Consider the following 24,275-nt stretch of genomic DNA (forward strand, 5'->3'; position numbering starts at 1 on the left):
GAAGAACAAACATTACCTTATAGGTAAGCTCTTGGGGAAGGAGGAAAAAAAAAATATGCTGATTGTTGGGAGCAGGGAGAAGTGGAGAAAAATTAGGGGGGGGGGGGTGAGAAAGAGAAAGTGAAAAAGGGAATGCAAGGTGAGAAAGGAAGAGAAAAAAAACAAGAAAATATAAAGGGAGAATAGAACAAATCTTATAGAAAATAATTTATCCCTTACCAATGCAGCCACTGCTGAGCTCTCCTCAATACCTAATGAGTATACTTGTTTGGGTATTTTTAATGGATCCTGGCATTAGTACCAAGTAGCAAAATTCCCAAGTTCAACTTGCCTTATTTTTCTGCCTTTGCTTGCTCTGGTGTCCACTTTCCTCTTAATCTTACTTCGTAGTTTCTGAATAGCGAGCCATTGTCTATATAAATGAACAAAATATTATTAATATGGGAGTGAAAGAAAAGGAAACAAAAACCTACAAAATTATAAAGAACATTCTAGCTTAGATTTAGGCATAGCTTATATTTTCACTTTACACAGTTCCTACATGATGAAATATTGCGATTATCCATCCAGCATTCAAATCATCTACAAATATACACACTAGAATAAAAATAGACTGAGCACTCATTCCTTGTGCACACCACTTTCAAATTTTACCAGTCCAAGGATCACCTCTCAATCAATGCCAAATTACCTAGTTTAAGGATGAATTCAGATGTGTTAAAGCAAAGTTTTATGCACATTGAGAATGAGAGAAATAAACAGCTGTTTGAAAGGAGACCTAAATAACCATTTAACAACACTGAAAGGTAGATGACAAACAAGATAATTTTTTTTTGTAGTGTTTTCTAAAGTTAGAAAACAATAATTCTCCCAGCTTTCTCCACTTCTTTCGGGAAGGTACTGACTTTTGCTGATGTGGTTTGGTTTTATCTGTGAAACCAAAGAACCATTCATATTCATCATATCTCGACAGAAAATAGAGATAGATTATTTTACGTAGAGAACAAGAGCAAGATATCATAGTATAGCTAAACCCTGCTCTTACTGAAAGCCACACTTTCCAGAAGGGTAACAGGATAGCAATTAGAAACAGAAACCCCATCTAGTATTTTGCTTTCCCATGTGCTGTTGCTATCTGTGGAACACAAACTCCATGGACCATTTGTGGTCCGTATCTAAATTTGGAAGTCTGTAATTCTGGCTTTGCAAGAACAGAGCACTGCTTTTTCTCATGACACACCCATAAGTATGCTTTTGTTTCTTTTGACAACCTACCTGCACAAAAGGGTTAATTTACAACCAATTAACCTACCAGATTCAACAATGGGAGGAAGGGGGCTCTGTAACCTAAAGAATCTTTTTTTTTAAATTTAAAACACCATCGCTCAATCAAGGTGTTCAAATTTAATTGTACAACCAAAAAAATATCAATATATGCTTGTTTTAAAGATGCCAGTTTCTAATTTTTAAATGGCTGATAATGTGCAGTTAACTCTGCAGAACTATCTTGTACTAACCCGGTTGGTACTACAGCCTTAAATTGTGACCCCACACTCATTCATTGGGAGGTGATTCTGAATTGCATTAAAATGTCTGATTACTGTTACTTCGAAGTCTACTAGTTCAGGATGAGGATGAGGATATGAGTGGAAAGAAAGGGTCTTGTTAGATAGTGATTAATTTTGTAAATTGTCCAAGTTGGAATTTTAATATTGATAATTCTTCTCCCACCATTATGAATTGAAGAATACATCTCCTTAAGCATTAGACTTTGAAAATGCTCTGCCAGTTTCTGAACAACTCACTCCAAATGACATAGTCAGGAAGGATGTCAGTGATAATATTTGGTTTGATACTATTATTTTCTACCAGTTCAAATAGAGTATTCAGATGCAGAAATATTACTTCTTCTCCTTACACACATAAAACAATCATTATTACCAGATTTAAACTTCACATTAATGCAATTACTTTAATCAAGGTGTTTGGGTCTTTGGTCTGTTTTCTTCAATACTAACAATGAACTTTTGTCTTCACATGCAGGAGATTATATTTATGCTCAAGCTATCAAGTGCTCCTAATTAACTGGACTAAGTCAAAAACAACACAATTTATGAAACAAATTTATTTACTGTCCACTTTGGAAAGGACAAACAATTTTAATTTTCATTTCCATAGCAATTGCCTAAATTGCATTGGCATTATTTAATTAAATAATTTAATTGATTCTAAAGTGGTTATTGTAGAGTCTTTAATGGACTGCTGTAATAAAGCAAACTGAATGGCAACTGTAATGTAATAATATAGAATTCATTAAAACATAGAAAATTTTAAACTTAACTTTGATATTTACAAAATGTTACATAAAGTATGTTTTGAGTATTACCTATTCTCCACAGATGAATCCAGCTTTAATAATTAGTGCTAACTTTCGACACTTACCGGCCCATAGCAACCTGATCATTTGGGTCAACAGCACTAGTCTTTCGTTCAATTAGTTCTCTGAGGAGCTGCACAAAAATAGAATAAAAATACAAGGTGATTAGATTTCAAATTACAAATTTTAGAAATTCTCTCTTTACCAGCCCCATTAGTTTTCTCTAAATCTATTATTAGTTACAGTGGGACAAGCAGGTGGAGCAGTGGGTAAGTGAACAACATTGCCTTCTGGGATAGCATAATTCCTTCATTCATGGCAAACTTCCAAGATTGAAGACAAACTAGGTTATAAACTAAATTACAGCCACAAGCCAGAGCTCAACGATAGTTCAATGGGAAAACTTTATCCAATGAAAGGCCATTTACCTCCCATCCAACAAACAGCTTAAATTCAAGTCCCAACAAGAATCTGAGCTGCACTGAATATGCTTTAAAGAAATGAACTTTGTGGCGTGGTGCATTTGCACAATATCCTCTCACTTATTCTGGGTTTGAATGCAACTCTTTGGCAAGAGCCAATGTTTAAGTCACAAAATAGAAAGGCTCATAATTCAGTGCTAAATGGACAGTCTAAATGAGTGGATCACAAGGATAGATGATGGAGGAACCTTTCCTGAAGTTAGAGTCAAGCACACGGTAGCAGACTCAGGACTTTATTCTGAATTTGATCGTGCCATACCTAATTTAGAAGTGTTCAGTGCTGAATCATAATAGTTAAATAGACAGTGTTTGGCTTGCCAGCAATCAAACAAACATGAAAACTTCTTTAAATTTATGCATTGCTTAAAAGTAACTCATTATTGAAGCATGACCCATTATATACATCAGCTTTTGCACTATAGGTTACTGTTTTTAAAAAAAATGCATGCATTTAACTGAAATTTGTCATACAGCTTCATTATTAGAAGAATGGTCATCTGATCTATATTACTGGTTTAACACAATTTTTTGGGATAATATCAGTATTATTTCATTAATTTAATAAGCCACTCCACTCACTATATTACTGGAACACACCCCCTCCCTCCGAAACTTATTCATGTGACCTACTTCCAACATCTCTCTGGCAGACAATCTGTCAGTTTATCTATTGTTGTTCATCATAGTCACTCCTGGCAGCTAAATAAAAGATTACAAATCCACCAATGCAAGGGCTTATGACATTGTAAACCCACATAACACTGCTGTTCAGTAAACTTGTGCCCTTAATCATTGCAGCAACTTCAGCGACAATCTCTGCCAAATCCTACTCAAGAGAAGAAATTAACCAGGTCAGCAAAACAGGTGCAACAGTATGTCTGTCAACCACTCTCTTCCCACAATTACTTGTACACAATGAAGCAGTAATCTTTACAGATCATCTCTCTGAAGAAATGTATTGAAAACTGTAAAGGAAAATGAATGTGCTGCTGCCTTGCGGCTCAGCAGATGTCTGTGGGTGATGTACAAGGCAGGGATGAGCTGTCGTAGAAATCTGTCAAGGTTTGGCTAAGTGATTAAAGCCTCACAGTCTAAGCACCATATTTAGAGTCTACAGGAGTCAAGACTTGCACCCATTCCTTGCTGCGATGCCAGATGTTGGCTAACGCTTCAGTTTCTATTTACTCCACTTGGACAGAATGAGTTGGCACAGCAGCCACACAATCTGGAACATTCTGCAGTTGCTGTGTTAACAAGTGTCAGGCATCATTCAACCAAAAGAACATCAGAATGTCTCTGAGTTACTGCCATTTTAGATGCACTGAATCCTTTGGGGACTGATGATCAAGTTTTTGCACCAAAACACATTTGATTTATACTGCTGTGCTTCACTAACTGCTATAAATTTACTCATTCACCTTTCTTAACTCTTTTAGAAGTATAGCTCCAGTTAAGAGTTAAAAGGTAAAGAATACCCAAATATAACAATTATTTCAAATTACAAATTGAGTTATTGTAATAGAATAGTATTGGGTAATTTACTTCAAACATTCTCCAATGAGATTTCCATGTTATTTTGGAAAACTATATTAATGTACATATGGTACATGATTTTATCTAGGAAAAGAGAACTTGACAGACAAAAAGGAACAGCATACCAAAACTCACCAAAATCTGGTAAAAATCAAGGACTAAATGTTTTGTGTGGTTTCTAATTATAAAGGCGTTGATTTAAAGCTGCTGATGGTTCAATTCATGACAGAATGAGCAGGTGATTTATATCTACCGGGGAAGTCAGTGTTCTGTTGTGTATCAGCCGGACCTATACGAATGCTACAACTGGTCTTAATACCTTGTGTTAGAAAGGGGAAACACAGTAAGTGTTTGCAACCCTGATCACTGTAAAACAGTCCTTGCTGGAAGCAAGTGTACATACAGAGAAATGGAAGTTGCAAGCTGCAGTAAATTAGACTGGCAATTCTCAGTGTCTGGACTCATATGGAGTGGCCAGTTGTACAAGATAACATGAGTAGGAATAAATGCCTCAATGGAGAGGGGGTGTGGAAAAAACAGAGGGAACAAAAATGCATCAACAAAGTGTAGCCGTCTATTGCTGCTGTGAATCACTCAACGGAGCCATGTCAAGGAACCTTTATTGGCATAACAGCATGTATATAATAAGGTAGGTCATAATTTCAATTCAGAAACACCAGAAACAAAAATAAGACTGCTTTGAAATAAGTTCACTGTACCAAAGCTAGAAAAATACTGCTTGTCAATCTAAAGAAACATTTTCCAAGTGGGTTTTTAAGAAACATGAATAACAAACTCCCCTATTTCAACAGGATTAAAATCTGAGGCACCAAAAAACATATTACCTGCATTTGCTTAAACACATCATTTAATTCCAGCAAAATCATATCTGGGCTAGACTTAAGGCAGGTTGCATCTACTCCAAGCATTCCTATAAAATTACACTGATGTTTTAAGTACTTAAAAAAAAGCCCCTTCAATATGAAGCCTTTCTCGTGAAACAGTTGACTAAATCAAATGACCAGGTGCACATAAAATAATACTTTTTTTCAAAGTGTCCAAATTGATTAATATTTTATACAGGAAATGATAAAGAATAAGACTAGGGTCAAATACTTAGAAGGTGGTGAACTCTCTCTGTTGTGTTCTTCACACATCTTACCCCGCCTCCTGTAGTTAATTTATATCAGTTGCACTGGCAGCATTGCTTTTAATATTTACACACACATATAGTTTGAAACACTGCAATTCAGTTGCTTCAGTTTACTGTTCTCTATGTAAAGCAGAATTACCCACTGAATGGCCATTATAGATGAGGAAAGAGAAATAGATGAGTCTTTTAGTCATTTTACCTCACTTAAATGCAAAGAAAATTGGTAGGATTCAATACCCCCTCCTGTAGAAATATTAGCCCCTTTTCCATATTAGGTTCCCACCATACAAGGCATTGTTTTCCAGTAAATAGGAGTCTTTCAATAGCTTGATTATGAGAGTGACTGCACTAAATTATCTGCTGATGTAACAGCTGTACTTCATCCAGCTGGAATCCTGAGATGGAGAAGCATAATAAAGGCACAGGATTATTTACCCAGTGATTTCCCTTTCTTGTTGTGAAGCGGGTATCTCTCAATCCACCATCCATCTCCACCATCCACCACTCCCCCCCACCCCCCCCCCCCCCCCCAGAGCTGTTATAATCTTTTGGGGTGGGGGAGGGAAAGAGTGATATAAAATCTGGTGTTCATTATGTTAATAGTCCTCAAAGGTACAACACTTATGAAGCATTTTTACCACAGAGAAATGATTGAAAATTCCTTACTCATTAAAGGCTCAGGGAGGAAGTGGCAGAGTAGACGCTGATTTCTTTTCCCTTGGTGGAGTGTTCAGAATTAGAGGCTTTGGTGGCAGTACAAGGCTTCAGCCATTAGGGCTAAGCTGGGAAAAATATTCTTTATGCAAAAGGTTGTAGGTCTGTACAATTCCCTCACTAGGAGTCTAAAGATGATCTGTCATTGAGTATGTTCAAGAGAGACTTCAAATGATTCTGGGACAGCAAGAGGATCAGAACAAATGGTGAGTGGTACGTGAAGCCGAGTTATAAGATCAGCCATGGCCTTATTGAATAGCCAAACTGACTTAAAAGGGTCAAATCACCTACTTCTGCTTCTACTTCTTGTGATACATGTTCTTACATCTGCATTTGTGTGGCTCTTTTGTATACAGTTTTCAATGTCACTGTAACACCAAGCCAAACAGCCAAATGTACAATTCAGCTCTTCCACCATCTCTCAAAGTTTGAATCATCATTTCCTTAACCTTGAAGGAAGTATAACCTGTGAAAATTATACTTTCATGCACTTGCAGAAGCCAGATAATATATCATCAGGGTATTTCCCAGCACTTTGCCCCATCTAGGTCAACATTTTGCAAATTATGATACCAACTTGAGCACCGCCAATGCTAAAATCTTTCCACAGTCTACTGATTAATCAGAATCACTTGTTACATTAATTTAAAAAATGTATTAAGTAATTTCATTACACAGCAGAGTTGGAAATAACTGCTGTAAAATTATATATTCTCAGAATTTGATTAGTGACGTAAGTCAACAAGTCATAAAATAAAAAAGACTCTGAAGCAACTAGCACAAAAGACTTGGCAAATAGAGCAAGTTCTGATAATTTAGTTTGTTATAATAAAGTTCTGACTGTACAAGTTACTACATCTCCCCCACCCACGGTGCATCATAAAAGTTATTCCTGAGTTGTTCGCATTATGTTGATTTGGCCAAGCCACATTTAGTTTAGCCTTCTGTGTAAATACAGGCATAAATCATATTCGTATTGAGCACTAAGTACATTTCAAGATACTGCATTGTCTCCCCAGCTGAACTACTCACACAACATCACATAGTTTCACTTCACATGACTTTGGAACATCACATACCCTGCACATACAGAATAAAAAAATATGCTTAGCCATGTGACATTTCTTGAACTTGATCATAGTTACTCACTGTGTTTGGCATTTTAATCCAGCTTTGAAAAAAAAGGTTGATAACAATGTCTATTATCCAGGTCACTACACTGTTCATCCAGAACAAGTGCCAGCTCTGTATCTTTTCTGAGATGATTTATTGCAAAATGACTCTAAATGCAAGACTTGCTGACTGAAATGTTTCTCTGATTTGGAAGAATCTGACTGCCATGACCCTTGTCTTCTCTATTGCTAGGTTGTTCATGTCAATTTAGATGCTTTATTGATATCCAAACAGTAGCTTGGGTAGGTGAATACTATGCTTTATTTAAGAACACTCACCTGATGGTAGAAGTCATCATCATCAAAAATCTCTTCGTCTATGTCTTTCAGATGTGCATTCGACTTTCCTTGTGGCACAATCTCCTGCACAGAAAAATAACCTGTCTGTCCATTATAGAGGTCAGGAGGAAAGAATTCCAACTTTAATAAAACTTCTGTCACATTTATTTCACTGTCCAGACACACAATAGACATTTTGCATATTTTAAAAAATCTCTATTTCATAGAATTGTACAGCACAGAAACAGGCCCTGTCTTCCAACCTCGTCCGTGCTGACCGTGATGCCCATCTACACAAATCCCATTTTCTTGCCTTGGGCCCATATCCTTCTATGCCTTTCCTATCAAATTACCTGTCCAAATACCTTTCAAATGTTGTAATTGTATCTGCCCATATGCCCTTTAAACATTGTAATTGTTTCATCCCAATCCCTCGGAAGTTTTTGTACTCATTCTGTTCTACTTTTTCTCTAGCCTGATTCTAAGCAACAGACACTTCTCACCGGTGGCAAGGAAGTTTTGGCAGGCTATTTATCCCCAGGTGGCGCCACAGATTAGCCCATCCAATCTCGTGTTCAAAGTTCCCCTTTCCAGAGCGATAAGCAAGACCAGTTATAGTATGGAACCCTGGCTCAGATTCTTTAACACACACAGACTGCGGATCCAGATTGAGCCCTTCAATAGTCTGATGGCTCACTGCCATATCACATAATGCTTTTTATCTACTGAGTTTGCAGGCCACTGTGATTTGTTTTAAACTCGAGATATCTGGTAGCATACTAGGATTTGTGTGTTTAAAAATATTCCCCGATTTTAAATTGTCAACAATAGCTTTTCTTTAATCTTCTGATTCAATTATATAAGATAGATTTCAAATCTAAAAGTGCAATTAACCTCCCATTTCAGAAAGCAAGCACATATTCTGGACTTCAATTCATTCGTCAGGTAAGTCAGTTATTAAAACAGAGAAGCCATACCAGACCAAAAAAAAATTCACAATGTTACAAAGAATTTAAGTTCAGTGATGCAACAATTGTTTTAAATTTCCTATTTTGGAACCCTAAACATCCACATGCACAAGTCTGATGAGAGGTCATTGACCTGAAACGTTAACTCCGATTCTCAGCTCCACAGATGTTGCCTGACCTGCTGAGAGTTCCCAGAATCTTCTGCTTTTATTTCTGTTATACGTATGCCACTCAAAAAAAAATTGGGGATATTTTAAATTTCTGAAGAAGGTGTTAATGCCTCCAAGATTATGTGATATGATTACTCCTTGATACCGCACTCAAGTGGGCATTCATCATACAGCCCCTAAACAGCAAGTGCTGGCAGGGTTTGTGACTGTGGGAGGTTGATGCAATACAGTCATGTCCAAACCTGCCCACACTATGACTTACACTTCCCAGCAGGTGTCAATGGATAACGATCAGCAGTAGGAATCCTAACTGGTTCTTTTTCTCCATAGCCTGGAGCAAGGAGACAAACCACAGTGCTCCTGCCTTAATGCCAGCTGAGATCAGTAAACTTAGCTCAGGCTGCGACTGAATCTGGGAACTACTTAATAAAAGCAAAACATTGCAAATTACGAACAAAAAAAGTGGCTGGAAACACAACGCAAATCAATTGTGCTGTGAATAGGCAGTAGGTGGCATTTATCTTTAACCAGTTCATTGGTTTAGAAGGCAAGTATGAATTTGAAGCATTCACTACCTTCTTTTCTCCACTGATGTCAGTCATCCTGGCCTATTTCTAGCTTCTATTGTTGTTTTAGTTCCTAGGAATGCTTAGCCACTTAATGCCATTACCCAACCTGGAAAATTATTTTTTTTATTGAAATAAAAACAAAGCAGTCCTCTCAGAATGTAGGTTCAGAGCTCTACTTCCATGTTGACATACCATCTCTCCAGGCACAGACTCCGGAATTTGCTGAGAATCTTTTTCCACCTTTCCAAGAATACTATACAAGGATCGTTTGGTCTGTGTCCGTCGCAATAACCTCTCTTTATCCATCATAATCTGCTCAATCTGAGTCACGATTGGACGCTCAAAAGCACTGAAACCCTGGAATAAAGATACCAATACAGTAAGAGTAACATTCTATTTAAAAACATTCTAATGGTTTGAGAGCTTTTCCAAACTGCATTGTCTTTAAAAAAAGAGTCCATTAATGGAAGATATGGGGACATACAAATAAAATACTTGTTTTCCAATACAAATGTTATATGGCCTTCCAATCCAGTAACAATAAATCACCCACAAAACTTCAGTCAAGCACAATACCATCAGTTACCACAATTCTTGCAGGAGTCAGAGAATAATTTCAAATAACCAGCAAAAGTGAAATTTGGTCTCTGGTTGATATTTTGTAGTCCGGGATCTTGATCCAGTGGAAATAGTTACCACGTAGCTCTTGTACTTAGTTTCGCCCCCTGGGAGATCAGGAGTTAGGTTGTCAAGAATTGTCAGAGCAAAACGTTTTGAAGGGAAAACACAGATTGTGCCTGTATTAGGCAATAACCATAGGCAAATCAAAATTTTAAAAGTGTATCTGTTTGTGAATATTCTCAATTATCTAATAAGTTGTCCTCTCTTATTATGGATGATTTAACTGTGTTTGATCAAAGACAAATGCGGATATACTTAACCCAGCATCATCCAATATAACCATTGCTACGACAGACAAAGGAAAATTGTTGCTGGCTTAACTCATATTTGGTTTATTGATATTTTGTACAAGTACTTAACTATTTTACAGAATTGAAAATGTTTAACAGAATATATTTCAATATCAAATATAAAGCAAATCACAACTAAGGCCCTCATCTATGTATTAATTTCTGTTGCAATTGCATAGCAAAGCTGTCAGTAAGCATGCAAATAACAAGCTCCCTTGCGCTGGAATTATATCTGTGAAAACAGTCCCTTTAGACAAACTAACCTCTTGCTTTCAGGAAATATTTAAATCAATGCAGCAAGACAAGATCAACTCACCTTGCCCATTTTTCCCGAGGCTAATTTTGTCTTATCATGCCATTTCTGCAATGTGCTGTTCCGATAGGTTTTGAAGTCAGCAAACCGCTTGGCCATGAAGTTCGGGTACTCATCCATTTCCAGCTTCCTTTTCAGTGGTTGTTTTCTCTCCTGCATTCTCTCTATTTCATCATCGCTGGGAATCTCATCACTGGAAACAAAGGAGTATCTTGTAGAGGTCGATTCTCTTTTACTTGCACACGCATGATGTTCAACACAAAACCTTAAGTTGGTTACTTCTTGGCAATGTCTTAACACTACCAAAATGTTGCTCTTCACTATCATTAATGAAGTTCTGACAATATAATCCTCTTGAATGTGGTTTTAAAATGAAAGTGAAGGGACATTTTCTTGCTTCTATTTGAAGTGTTTGTCATTTTTATTTTATAGTTCTAGGATTGACAGGGTAAAAGGAAACTTGACTCATCTAGGAGATTCAAAATTTGCATTTACAAAAACGAATATACATAACTGTTACCAAATTTGTGGATTTTTTTTGTCAGTTATAACTCCCAGTTGCTTCACAAACACCTATTCAACATCCACCCATTCAGACAGGCATTCAAATAGGCAAGGCATAGAAGGATATGGACCTAGTGCAGGCAAATGAGATTAGTGTAGGTGGGTAAAAAGGTCAGCGTGAAGGTAGTGAGCTGAAGGGCCTGTTTCTATGCTGTACGATTCTGTGACTGTTTCCTTAAAAAAATAAGCAATTTTGGTCACTGTCAGGTACTATCTGTTTGAAGGACAGAAAGAGGAAATGATTAGAACATCAACTAATATTTATATAAGAGCAAAAGTTCAATTTAAAAAGAGACAGCTGTGAATTACTGGGAAGATGTACTGCACGTGGAGGAGAACACTTAAAACAACTAAAGATTTGGCATCCACAAAACTCTTCCTAAGTGTCGTATAAATCTTTGAGCTTGAAATCACTAACATTCATTTTGACAGCCAAATAAAGGCTGGAAATTCACGTCCACTGGGACTGTTCTTGGACTGCCAACACAATCTTGTCGGCTGTAACTCCCAATAGCTTCACAAACACCTGCTCAACATCCACTGCAATTAGACTGAATATAGTATTGGCAGCACTTTGGAAGTGAGTGAAATATCCCATTATCATCTTGCTTATGTTTCATCGCCAGGCTTACCTATCTGGCTCTGGCTTCCTGCCACTGACAAAGTGTTGTGTGTCTGGGTGCTGGAAAAGCAGTTCATCCTGAAGCACAACTAGTGACCTCAGGAGTGCCTTCAATGCTTTACAGCCTAAGGAGAAAAGCAAACATGAAGCTTACACATTTGACTTTATCCGCATTAATTTAACATTTTAGTCACTTCAGAGATAAACCTTTCTATCTGTGGGGAAAATATGGAATTAGTATGTCATTAAGTTCCAGCTTATGAATATATTTTTGCTCGAAGACCTATTTAAAGACTTGACCCAAAATTGGCCTTGCCAGTCTGAAATGGAAATCAGCCTTAAAACCAGTCACATAACAATAAACTGATGTGAAGTTGAAGTCTTCTAAATAAGTAGTAGAGAAATTATCAGGTCATCTACGTTAGGTCCTGCATTGCAGGCACAGATTGAACACAAAAACTGTACGATCTTGTGTACCAAAAGGTTGAAGCTAGCCCCGTAAAGTGGTGAAAGTTTATTTTCTAGATTTTTTTTTATATATAAACACGAACCACCATGACATAATTCATGCTACATCAATAGAAAACAGACATTGTATTTTAGAAAGTGAGGGTGGTGAATTTGAAAGAGAAGAGTTGAGAAAAAGACTTAAGACTAAATAAGCAAGACAGGAAAGGAACTTTAATTATACTATACCAGTAAAGTTTAAATTTACTAGTATAGTATAATTAAAGCAAAAATCAGCCATTTGATACGAAGGATTACTGGATTAGCAACCACTGACCCAGGGGCACGAGTTCAAATCCTGTCATAACAGGGTGGGAACTTAAGTTTTTGTCTTAAATAAAAATGGAATTTAAAAAAATAGTCACAGTAACAGTAACCATTGTCATAAAAACCCATCTAGATCAATAATGTTCAACAGTCAAAGAAACCTTCCATCCTTAGCCCCTATGGCTGAAATGTGACTCCAGGCCTACCAATGGTATTAACTCTTAACTGCCTCCTCAGTTCAGGAGCAATTAAAAGGTGGATGATAAATGCTAACATTGTCAGTGACATCCATATCTTTTTAACAAATAACAAAAAAAAACATGGAGTATTCTAGCAGAATTTCTCAACCTGAGGAAACCCATTGAATATTTACTGTTCAACTTGGTTTCTCTCCCCACTGAAGCTCCCTGACCTGGAGAGTATTTCCAGCATTGGCAGTACTGTTGCTCTCATTTCTGCTGCTACTTTAAAAATAAACTTATGGGAAGGCTATATTTGCTCAAACTTTGCTGTATCTGCACATGCAAATTATTTGCTAATAAGAGTACACGTTTTGTGCATTACACAGCAGCTACTACAGTATATCAAACAGAAGAAATGTAGCCCAGGGCTTGCCGCAGACTATTTTCTTCTGTAGAACCAGTAAAGTACTCAATTTTTCCAGCATAGGACTGTTGCACTTCTTTGCTGCCTTTTCTGTGGTGCTGAATCTTGGGACACAAATAGTACGATGAGCAGGCAGCATTAAAATGAACAGAAATTAGAAAGTGCTCTCTCCCTTCAATTTTCCATACATTAATGAATGTATGCATACAATCAATTTAAGTGACAATCCCAATGTATACCAAGGGTTAGCAGAGGGGAGTTAAAGAAGAGAAGACAGATTGGGGAAATAGAGAGCAGGAACTAGAAATGGCTACATATCTATTTTATTGATGATTTCTTGCATTCTAGTTTCATATAGAAATTGATTGCCACTTACTGCACTCTAAATCTGCCTGCCTTGGGCAACTGGTTCACCCTGTGTCATTGCATGATCTGTTTCTTAAGTTTACCAAATGTCAACTTAAGTATTCTGAAAAATTTGCTATTTTACTGGTTGTTAATATATTTCAAAAATTTCCATATTTATTTACTCCCATGCCAAATTGAATTATGTTTATGTTTTTGTTTGGGGGGGGTGGAGTAGAGGAACGTAGCTACAAGAAGCAACAAGCTCACAGAGCAATGACAACAGGCTTTAATTTTTGGATATCAGAACGGCAAATAAATGGCAAATTGAGAACACACAGCCCATAAACATTCAATATATAACTAATCATTTTTGAACCTTTAAGGGCTAGAGGATTTCTTTTCTTTAAATGAAACTTAAAATTTTGGTCCTCTGGGTATTATGCGGTTTCATGACCAATAATTTGTAGTACGCTAATACAGAAAATATTTAATTGAAGCTTATGGAAAAAAAAGCTAAAAGTAGCGTATACTTACAAATTTAAAGCATGCATGATAAATACCTTGTTTATTCAGTGTGGCAATTGTTAATTTTCTTTCAATTGAGGTCAACGTTATCTGACACCTTTGATTAACTATTTGAGGTCATTTCTTGCAACCTTCAAAATATTTTTGCAGGTACACAATATTTTCTATTGTGTACCTGCAAAAATACATTACATTTCTACTGCTGAATGCAAGATGGAAAAAAAAAATGTAGCATTAATTGACAGACAATAAATTTTGTCATTGAAAACAATTTTTTTTTGTAATTATAAGTTATCATTAGCATTTCACAAAGAGTTAATGCAAGAGAGCACAGTTACTGGACGAGTAACCCAAAGGCCTGAACTAATGATCCAGAGACACAATCTTAAATCTCACCACAGCAGCAAAATGATTTAAATTAATTTAAATAAATAATTCTGGAATATATAAATAGTATAGTAATGGAGCCCATGAAACTACTGGAACATCAGAATAATCCACCCAGTTCACTAATGTCTTTGAGTGAAGTCATTTAAGGGCCATCCTTATCAGTTTTATCTTGTGTGTGACTCCAGACCAATGTGGTTTCCTTTTTACTATTCTTTGAAATGTCCTAAGCAAGCCCTAGAATTATATTAACACCACAACAAGAAAGAGCTCTCACCACTAACAACTATGAAACATTCCAAAACTGGAACATCCACCCAACAGAAAGATCCAGGATCTCGACATTAAGTCTGGTGGGATGAAAACCTACAAGAGCAGAGAAATCATTTGTCTCCATCTCCTCCCTGAGCTCACTCCCTTGGCTGGTGCACCTGCATGTCAAGGGGTGGCAAGACCACATCTTCACTGATCCATCTGCTGCGCATGTATGAAAGAAGTCAGTCTTCTGCCAATTTGATTCATTCCAAAATAAAACACAGAGAAATTCACTTGCTCCAGGGCAGTCAGGCTAAAGCACTGTCACAATGACTCTTTCGATCATGAGTACATTGCAGAAAAATAAATTTGCACCCCAAGCTTAAAGTTTTGATACTACTGAATAGCCCTTACACAATTTTCTTTGTTTGCTAATCCACAGCAGGAGCACGTAGGAATTTGCAACTAAATCTGGGAAGTGAGATAGTTACAAAGGGTAGAAGGAAGAAAGGGCTCGTGGTAGGTGGGTTGTGGGGGAGAGAAGTGTGGTGTGGTGGTTCAGGGTCACGTCAGAGCCTTGTCAGGACTTGCATCAGGGAGTCAGGTATGATTCAGCCAGGTCAAAGCTCTCCCCTTGTTTGGGACCTCATCCAAAACTCACTCCCTTCCCTGCTTCAACGTACAATACCTACAAGGTATACGCTAATGATGCCCTGAAGTTCTGACAGCAACTCTCATACCCACATCCTCTACAACCAGAAAGTTCTCCTTCTAGGCACACATTATCCTGATTGGAATCCTCAGGCTTCCTTCATTGCCATTAGGTCAAAGTCCTGGAATACCCTACCACAGCACTCTGAGTACCTTCATCACACGGACTGTAGTGAACGAAGAAGGCAGCTCATCACAAACTCTTCCAGGGCAATTGGGGATAGGCAATTAATGCTGGCATTTCGTGTGATGTCCACGTCTCAAAAATGAAATAGATATAGTGAATTTGGCTGAGGGGGAAAAAAACCAAAATATTTGGGTAATGCCTTTCATATATCCTAGCCTTTTTGGATCAGTTTCAAATTCTTTCTAGTTATGAAAATAATGAGTGTTACTTATTAAGCAGAGGAGGAATGACTTTCAAAAAAAAAAAGTGCTTCGTCCACCATCACTCTTAGGATAGCAAGTCTATCGCTCAATATGACAGGAAACCCACATCTGTGACCCGAGAACAATGGTTTTCATTCAAATCCACAAGCCTGCTGCTTTCTCTAGTCGTCCCCTGCAATTAATCCCAAGAATACATTTGATTAAATCTTTTCAACCAAATCCTTTGCTTTGCTTTTGTTAGTTCATTTCTTGTCAACATCCATTAAAGTATGCCTTTAATTCTCCTACAATCTAAAAAACACCGATCCTGCCGTCTTCAACTTTAATCAACTGTACACCAGCATTTTTCATTTCATAATAATGTGCTGTTTGGAATTCAAAAGGCAGGCTCCACATCAATCATTCCTTGTGAATTTTTCCACTGCAATAAATATGCAAATGAGAAGCTAGTCACTCGTATTTCAGGCCAACTTGCTAGTGTTTTAAAAAGACACAAATTTATTAATTGCCAGTGGCCAGAGGAATCCTATTACTGTGGGCATTGATTACAAAGCTGCCTGAGTGATTATTGTGCAACTTGCAGACTATCCAGGCATGAGGAAAAATTATTAAACCAGTCGAAGATTATCAACACGGAATGACAATAAGCTTCAACATTAAGGTTCTGCAAAGTTCCTTAACAAAGAATAACATATGAACTGCTCTGCTGCTGAATTAGCATTATTCCATAATCTTAAAACCCACTAGTGCTACTTTTCAGTTTATCCTGTAATACCCTACAGAATTATAATTTTGACAGAAAGAAGCTCTGATGAATTTAGACTGTTCAATCTGACTGACAGAAGAGTTGAAAGTATTAATTCAGCCCAACCTTACACGTGTTTAATACCTTATCAAACTTAATTTGAATGCCAATATATAGTCAGCAAAAATCCTTTATTAGCAGGTAATCAACCATTTAAATGAGCTGTTATAAGCAGTAAAGCTTACAAATACAGATACTACACATTATATATGCACAAAATATAGGCTTAGATTAATATTTATGTAACATATTCTGAATTTTGATTTTAAAAGATTAAAGACAATTAGTTTGCTAACCAATGGGTATACATTGATGAAAATGTTCAGGAAAATTAGCAGTAACTTTTAATTTCTTACTTGTTCATTTCTGTAATACTCTTTGTATTATTTCCGATAACAGTCGCAAAGCAAAATAGAGGGGTTTTGGAACATCATTTATGTCTTCGACATCATGCAATGCAAACATCATAAAGAGTCTGAATACACTTAACATTCCTCTTTTATTTGGTCCTTGTCAAGAGCTCATTATATACAGTACGCCTGCACTTTTTTTTCCATACATAGGAGCATATGAACATGAAGCAAAAACAGAAGTAGTCCATTCCACTCCTTGGTGCCTGCTCTGTCATTCTATTTTACTTCAGCGTGACTTTCCTATATTAACCACGTATCCTTATGTCCCCCAAAATCTATCACTGCTCTGAATATACTCATCAAGTAAGCCTCCATAACCCACTTGGATAGAGAATTCTGAAGATTCCCTACTCTACGTGAAGAAATTCTTCTCATCTCAGTTCTGGATTACCAATCCCTTACTTTGAGACCATAATCCCTGCTTTTGGATACACCAGGTCAGAGGAATCATCATTCCTACAGTTACCCTGTATTATTCTTCTAAACAATGCTCAAAGTCCAAATTCTCTAACTTCACCTCATATGAAAAACTACACTCTGCATCGACCTGATTAACTTCACTGCACTCTCTTTATCACAGTGACATCCTTCCGTAAAACAGGGAAACCAGACCTGTACACAATATTCCACATGCAGTCTCAACTGAGCAGTATATAATTGGAACATGACAACTTTAGTCCTATACTCAAAACTTCTTGCATTAAAGGGCTACATACTGATTACTCTCCTAATTGCTTTCTATACCTGCATGTCAACTTTCAGCGTTTCCCCCACGTGCTCCAGTTTCCTCCCACCTCCAAGGACGTGCAGGTTGACAAGTTAATTGCCCACTGCAAATTACCCCTGGTGTGATGTGGTAGAATCTGGGATCTGTTAATGAGAATGTGGGGGAAAAAAGGGATTAGTGTGGCATTAGTGTAAATGGATGGTAGATGGTCAGCATGGACTCAGTGGGACAAAGGCCCCTTTCCATCCTGTATCTCCCTATGACTATGTACAAGGACACCCTACCCCTCTAAAAACTAAAACTTTGATCTCTTACCATTTAAAAAGTACTTTCCTTTTCTATTCTTTCCAGCAAAATGGATAAACACTCATTTTCCACTTTATATTCCATCTACCATATTCTCACCTATTCACTTAGTCTATGTCCTCCTGAAGCCTTTCTGCACCCTCCTCACAACCCGCACTTCCACCCAGCTTTGTACCAGCAGCATACTTGGATGTATAACACTTCTGCTCCTCATTCAAATCAGTGGTGTAGATTGTGAACAGCTGAAGGCCCAGCACATTTGCTTCCCATCTTAAGGGGACTATGCTAAAGACCATGGAATCTTGAAAGAAGAAAACCAATGCTTCATTGTCTCCATAGTCAGCTCTTCAAAGCCATGGGAAGTGGATCATTAGGTCCAAGAGATTTGTTGGCTTTTGGTCCCATTAATTTGTCCGAAACTACTTTAATAATACTTTCTTTTGTTTTTTTTTAAAAAAAACACATTCACTCTATACTTCTTGTTCTCCATTATTTCCAGTTGGTATGCTGGGATTTCTTCCGTGAAGATGGACACAAAGTATTTATTTCATTTTTATCAAATCCTTGTTTTTCACTACATTCTTAAATGTTACCAAACCTCCAGTTCACCTGCCTTAAAAAGAATACATTTATTATTAAATATGTATTAATTCTTCAAGAATTAGTCAATCTTTACCACCTTACCTGTTAAAGTAGTTTCCAAATCTATCATAACCAGCCAATACTCATATCTTTGTTAATTGCTTTGTTTAGATTTAAAACCTTAGTTTCAGATTGAACTAATTCACTTTCAGTCTTAACGTAAAATGTTATTATGGTCACTCTTCCCTAAAGGCCCCCCAAGCTACCAGATTATTAATTAACCTTTCCTCACTGCACAATACTAAATGTAAAATACTCTGCTCCCATGGGGGTTTCTCAACAAACTGATCTAGGTTGGCCCAGGAGAGTGCAAGTAGATACTGTTGCTGACAGTGAGGATTCAGGAATTGGAATTGGTTACATGTACCGAGGTACAATGAAAAGCTTTGTTTTGCATGCCATCCATACAGATCATTTCATTACAATGGTGCATTGAGGTAGTACAAGGGAAAACAATAACAGGGTTCAGAGGAGATTTACGAGGATGATTCCAGGAATGAAAGGGCTTACGTATGAGGAGCGTTTGTCAGCTCTTGGACTGTACTCGCTGGAGTACAGAAGAATGAGAGGGGACCTCATAGCGACATTTAAAATATTGATAGGAAAGGACAGAGTAAATGTGGCTAGGCTGTTTCCCTTGGTGGGTGAGTCCAGGACCAGAGGGCACAATCTTAGAATTAGAGGGTACAGTTTCAAAACAGAGATGAGGAAAAATTTCTTTAGCCAGAGGGTGGTGAATTTGTGGAACTCCTTGCCACGTACAGCAGTGGAGGCCAGATCAGTGGGGGCGTTCAAGGAGGAGATAGATAGATATCTAAATAATCAGGATATCAAGGGATATGGGGATAAGGCTGGAAATTGGGATTAGAATAGTTTTTTTTTCTTCCCCCATTCCCCATTTCTCATTTCTATTTCCCTTTCCTTGGAGCAGACTCGATGGGCCGAATGGCCTGCTTCTGCTCCCTTGTCTTGTGATCTTGTGAATGCAGAATGAAGTGTTACAGTTACAGACAAAATCCTACAAATCATATTGAGAGTTTAGAAGAGGAAAGTCAGGAGCTGCAGTAACCAGTGTTAAGAGAGCAGTAAGAAAGATTGCAATGGCAAGATTATAGGAGAGGAAATGCCCAACATTGAAGCTTTAATTTGTGTACCAGCCAGAACTGCCAACTTCTGTAAGAATTTTGTAGGTGCAGAAACTGTCATCAAACCTTGAAACCTTAATCTGAATAGAACTTTTTCCATACAAAATTAAGAGCTGTTGATGCACAAACACAGTCTGTCACCAAATTTTTTTTTGAGGCAGCATTACCAACCTAAGCAATTTGGTAACTTTATTTGAAGTCCAAGAACAGATCAGGGATGAAAGCTTCAAAGGTTGATTAAACCTATCTTAAAAACTATATCTTTGGAAAAACCTGAAAAATAAAATTGACAAAATTCAGGGCATGCAACAGGTCAAAATGAAAAGAATAACAGGATTGAGCAGAGTTATCATGGATTTATGAAAGGAAAATTTTGGAGGACGTAACTGGTAGAACAGGCAAGGGAAAACTCGTAGATGTGGGTGTTTGAATTTTCAAAATATTTTTGATAAGTTCCACACACAAGTTGGTCAACAAGGTCAGAGCTTACAGAACTGAGGTACTATACTGACTTAGACTGAGAATTGATTATCTACATGAAAGAGTAGGAATACATGGACCTTTCTCAGGCATGCAGGCTGTGGTTAGTGGGGCATTTCTCGTGTATTTTTCTTTGTTTTCCTTATGACATAGGAGGTCATTCAGCCTATCAAGTCTATGCTGGCTCAAAGAACAATCCCATTCCTCACGTACTTCCCTGCAACCTATTGTCCTCAGATACCCATCAACTCCTTGCTGATTCTACTACCACCCACCTACACTAGTGATATTTTACAGCAATTAACTTCACAACAAGCACCTTTTTGGTATGGTGGGAGGAAATCAAAGCGACTGGGGGGATACTCACCCAGTCATAGGGAGAACATACAAACTCACACACATTACCAAAGGTCAGGATCAAAACCCCAGGTTACTGGAGCTGTGAGGCAGCAGCACTGCCTACTGCATCACTATGCCAGCCTTGGAATACTGCAGGGATTGGTATCTACGGCAATGATTTGGCTGAGGAGACCAAAATGAAAATACTTCCAAGTTTGCTGTTATACAAAACCAGGTGGGATTGCGAAAAATGACAAGCATGTTTAGAAGCTTTAAGGGAAAACAGAAGGCTGAATGAGCAAGTGCAATCACATGTGAAAAGTTGTGAAGTTCTAACTCTGGTACATAAAACAGAAAAGTCTTTTTTTTTGAAACAGTGAGACACTGAGTAATGTTGATGCTCAAAGGGATATAGGTGTCCTTGCACACAAGTCGATGAAAGTCAACTTAAGGGTGTAACAAGCATTTAGGCAGGGAAGTGGTATGTTGGCCTTTATTATGAAACAATATTTGAGTACAGGAGCAAAGATGTCTTATTGCAATTATAGAGGGCTTAGGAAAGAATATGTATAATTCTGGTCTCTTTACCAAAAGTAAAACATGTTTACCAGAAGAGTGCAATGAGGACCCACTGGACCATTTCCAGTTATAGTGAGTTTACTGTTTGAGGAGCAGTTAAGTTGACTAGGCCTGTATTCCATGGAGTTCAGAAGAATGAGTGAAGATTTCATCAAAACTTACAAAATTCTTATAAGGCTCGACGAGGAGAGAATGTCTCTCCTGGCCGGAGTCCAGAACTTGGGGCTATTGCCTCGGAATAAGGGTTAGACCAGTTAAGGACCGAGATAAAGAGAAATTTGTTCATGTAGAGGATAGTGAATTTTTGGAATTCTCTATTCCAGAGGGCCGTGGAGGGTCAATCACTGAGTTGATTTAAAACAGATTGATAGATTCCTTGATGTTAAGGATATCAAGGCTCATGGTAATAGTGCAGGAAAATGTTGATAAGATAGATCAGTCATCATGTTGATGCATGGTGGAGCGGTCTCAGAGGGCTAAATGGCCAAGTCCTGCTACCTTCTCTTATGTCTTATGTAAATGATTCACAATTCCATTACAAATGGACTGGACACGGCAAAATGTAGCCACATTTCAACTAAAGGAATCTGACGAATGAGGAATGATATCAATGAATGAAGATGCCTGTGGGATGAAGATGTGGAACAAAGGGAGGACATGGGGGAGAAAGAAGGCAAGGAAGGTAAATTAAGTGGAAAATACAGTAACAGCATTTATCAACTACAGCCTTGATAAAACAAGGAGAGGAAACTAGACAGCCATGAACAAAACTTTGCTTCACAAGTTTGGCGACCAGATGACCTACTTGAATTAGATTGGATGAAAATTACATATTGGGTAGGTCATTGGGGGAAACTTGCTACAGTGCACAGTAAAACCTGCCTGAACAGGAAGATAGACAGAATCTCAACTTGACATCTAATCTAATAAAGACTGCTCCAGTGCTGTAATGCGAAAGTTCTACATTATCAGTGCACTTGGCTAGATTAATACCCATATCTCAGAGGAGTGTTTGCACCACTGATCCATACTAATATTTAGATTTAGAATAGTAATTTTCAAAGTTTGAACTTTGACCCTCTTAATACTAAATAAAAATTAAATATTTTGGAGCACGTGCTCCAAGGAGGTAGACTTTGGAGTATAGCAGTGAATGTGGCAAGATGGCATGCAATTTGCCACCCAAGGAAATGTAAATAGGAAGAAAATCAAGGTAATGCAGTCACTTTGTAAAGGCAGTTGGTAGATTATTCCTACAATGTAAAGCCATTGTACATACAGCAGGTCATATTGCCTTACACTGTAGTAAATGTAATACCTTACATTCTTTGAAGTGAAAGGTTAGATTTACAAGGAAATTTAACATCTCTTTTTAATTAGAATTGTTGAAAATCTTATCCATTTATAATTGATAAAACAAAGAATACACGCACCATACATAAATAATGACCCTAACTTTATCCAGAAGCACAGCCTAATTAATTATTGTAGATACGAAGCAGATCCATTGGGTGACAAATGAACGGAAGGTTCGAAAGACGCAACCTCTGCAAGATTCCTTTATTTGAAAATAACCTCACAATCAGTGTACCAATAGAACTTTACATGAAGAAACACATAGCTGCTTCCCTACCCCATCAATTTTAAAATCAATTCCTCTTCCCCTTCATTATATCCCCACTTTGGAGCTTGCACATTGTTATCATTTAACTAAAATGGATTGGAAAAGCAACTTAAACCATGTCAGGCACAGACAAATCATTATCTTTCTTCAAGCAAGTTGAATTTTACATAATATTCCTTTCCCCACTCAACGACACTGATTCATGCTGGATTACAGATCCACAGCTGGTCTATGTTCTACAGAAATGCAAGAAATTCTGCAGATGCTGGAATCTGAAGCAATACACAATAAGTGCTGAAGGAACTCAGCAGGTCAGGCAGCATCTATGGAAGGAAATAAACAGTTGATGTTTATTTCCCTCGATAGATGCTGCCTGACCTGCTGAGTTCCTCCAGCACTTAGTGTATTGGTCCATGTTCTAGCACTGTGGCCATGTTTCATGTGGCAATTTTTACATTGCAAGCTGTCAAGCTTTTGAGCTTTGGGAAGCTGATACCTAAGACTATTATTTATTACATACGTAACTACTGTCAGCACCCAGGAACTCTATCCACTGTTCATTTTTCAAGTACCATTATAGGAAGTACCAGTATAGGAATACCATTATAGGTCGCCTCATTATAGGAAGGATGTGGAAGCGTTGGAAAGGGTGCAGAGAAGATTTACCATACCAGGATGGTAAACTCTCCAATCCAGGCAGCAGGATGCTGCCTGGATTGGAGAGTATGGATTATGAGGAGAGACTAAGGGAGCTGGGGCTTTACTCTTTGGAGAGAAGGAGGATGAGGGGAGATATAATAGAGGTATACAAATATTAAGAGGAATAGATAGAGTAGACAGCCAGCACCTCTTTCCCAGGGCACCAATACTCAGTACAAGAGGGCATGTCTTTAAAGTAATGGGTGGGAAGTTCAAGGAAGATATCAGAGGGAGGTTTTTCACCCAGAGAGTGGTTGGTGCATGGAATGCGCTGCCTGGGGTGGTGGTGGAGGCAGATACGTTGGTCAAGTTCAAGAGATTGTTAGATAAGCATATGGAGGAATTTAAAATAGGGGGATATGTGGGAGGAAGGGGTTAGATAGTCTTAGATGTGTTTTAAAGGTCGGCACAACATGGTGGGCCGAAGGGCCTGTATTGTTCTATGGTTCACACAACAATATTATTGCAAGGGACAAAATTAAAACAAAATACTTTTCTTCCAACCTATCCTTTTAGGAGAAAGTTTTGAAATGATGCTGAAGCAATAAGCAGTGCCATGTCAGTTCAAAGTAAACATGATATAATCCAGTGGGAGGCACTAGTATTTTTATAGTGTTTTAAACAAAATATCCT

The 24,275-nt window shown here is 37.7% G+C and overlaps 1 protein-coding gene across 2 annotated transcripts in view; it reads right to left on the minus strand.

The window, feature by feature from the left end:
- Window positions 1-24,275, minus strand: part of aatf (apoptosis antagonizing transcription factor) — an 85,639-nt gene that overhangs the window by 33,565 nt on the left and 27,799 nt on the right. For both annotated transcript variants that reach the window (XM_052035414.1, XM_052035415.1), the window contains exons 5-10: window positions 11,898-12,012; window positions 10,705-10,894; window positions 9,610-9,774; window positions 7,711-7,794; window positions 2,443-2,510; window positions 332-412 (exon numbers count right to left, since the gene is read on the minus strand). In XM_052035414.1, the coding sequence (XP_051891374.1) occupies window positions 332-412; window positions 2,443-2,510; window positions 7,711-7,794; window positions 9,610-9,774; window positions 10,705-10,894; window positions 11,898-12,012 (703 nt within the window). The remainder of the gene's footprint in view (window positions 1-331; window positions 413-2,442; window positions 2,511-7,710; window positions 7,795-9,609; window positions 9,775-10,704; window positions 10,895-11,897; window positions 12,013-24,275) is intronic.

The sequence above is a fragment of the Pristis pectinata genome, chromosome 21, assembly GCF_009764475.1.
Source record: "Pristis pectinata isolate sPriPec2 chromosome 21, sPriPec2.1.pri, whole genome shotgun sequence".
NCBI lineage: Eukaryota > Metazoa > Chordata > Chondrichthyes > Rhinopristiformes > Pristidae > Pristis > Pristis pectinata.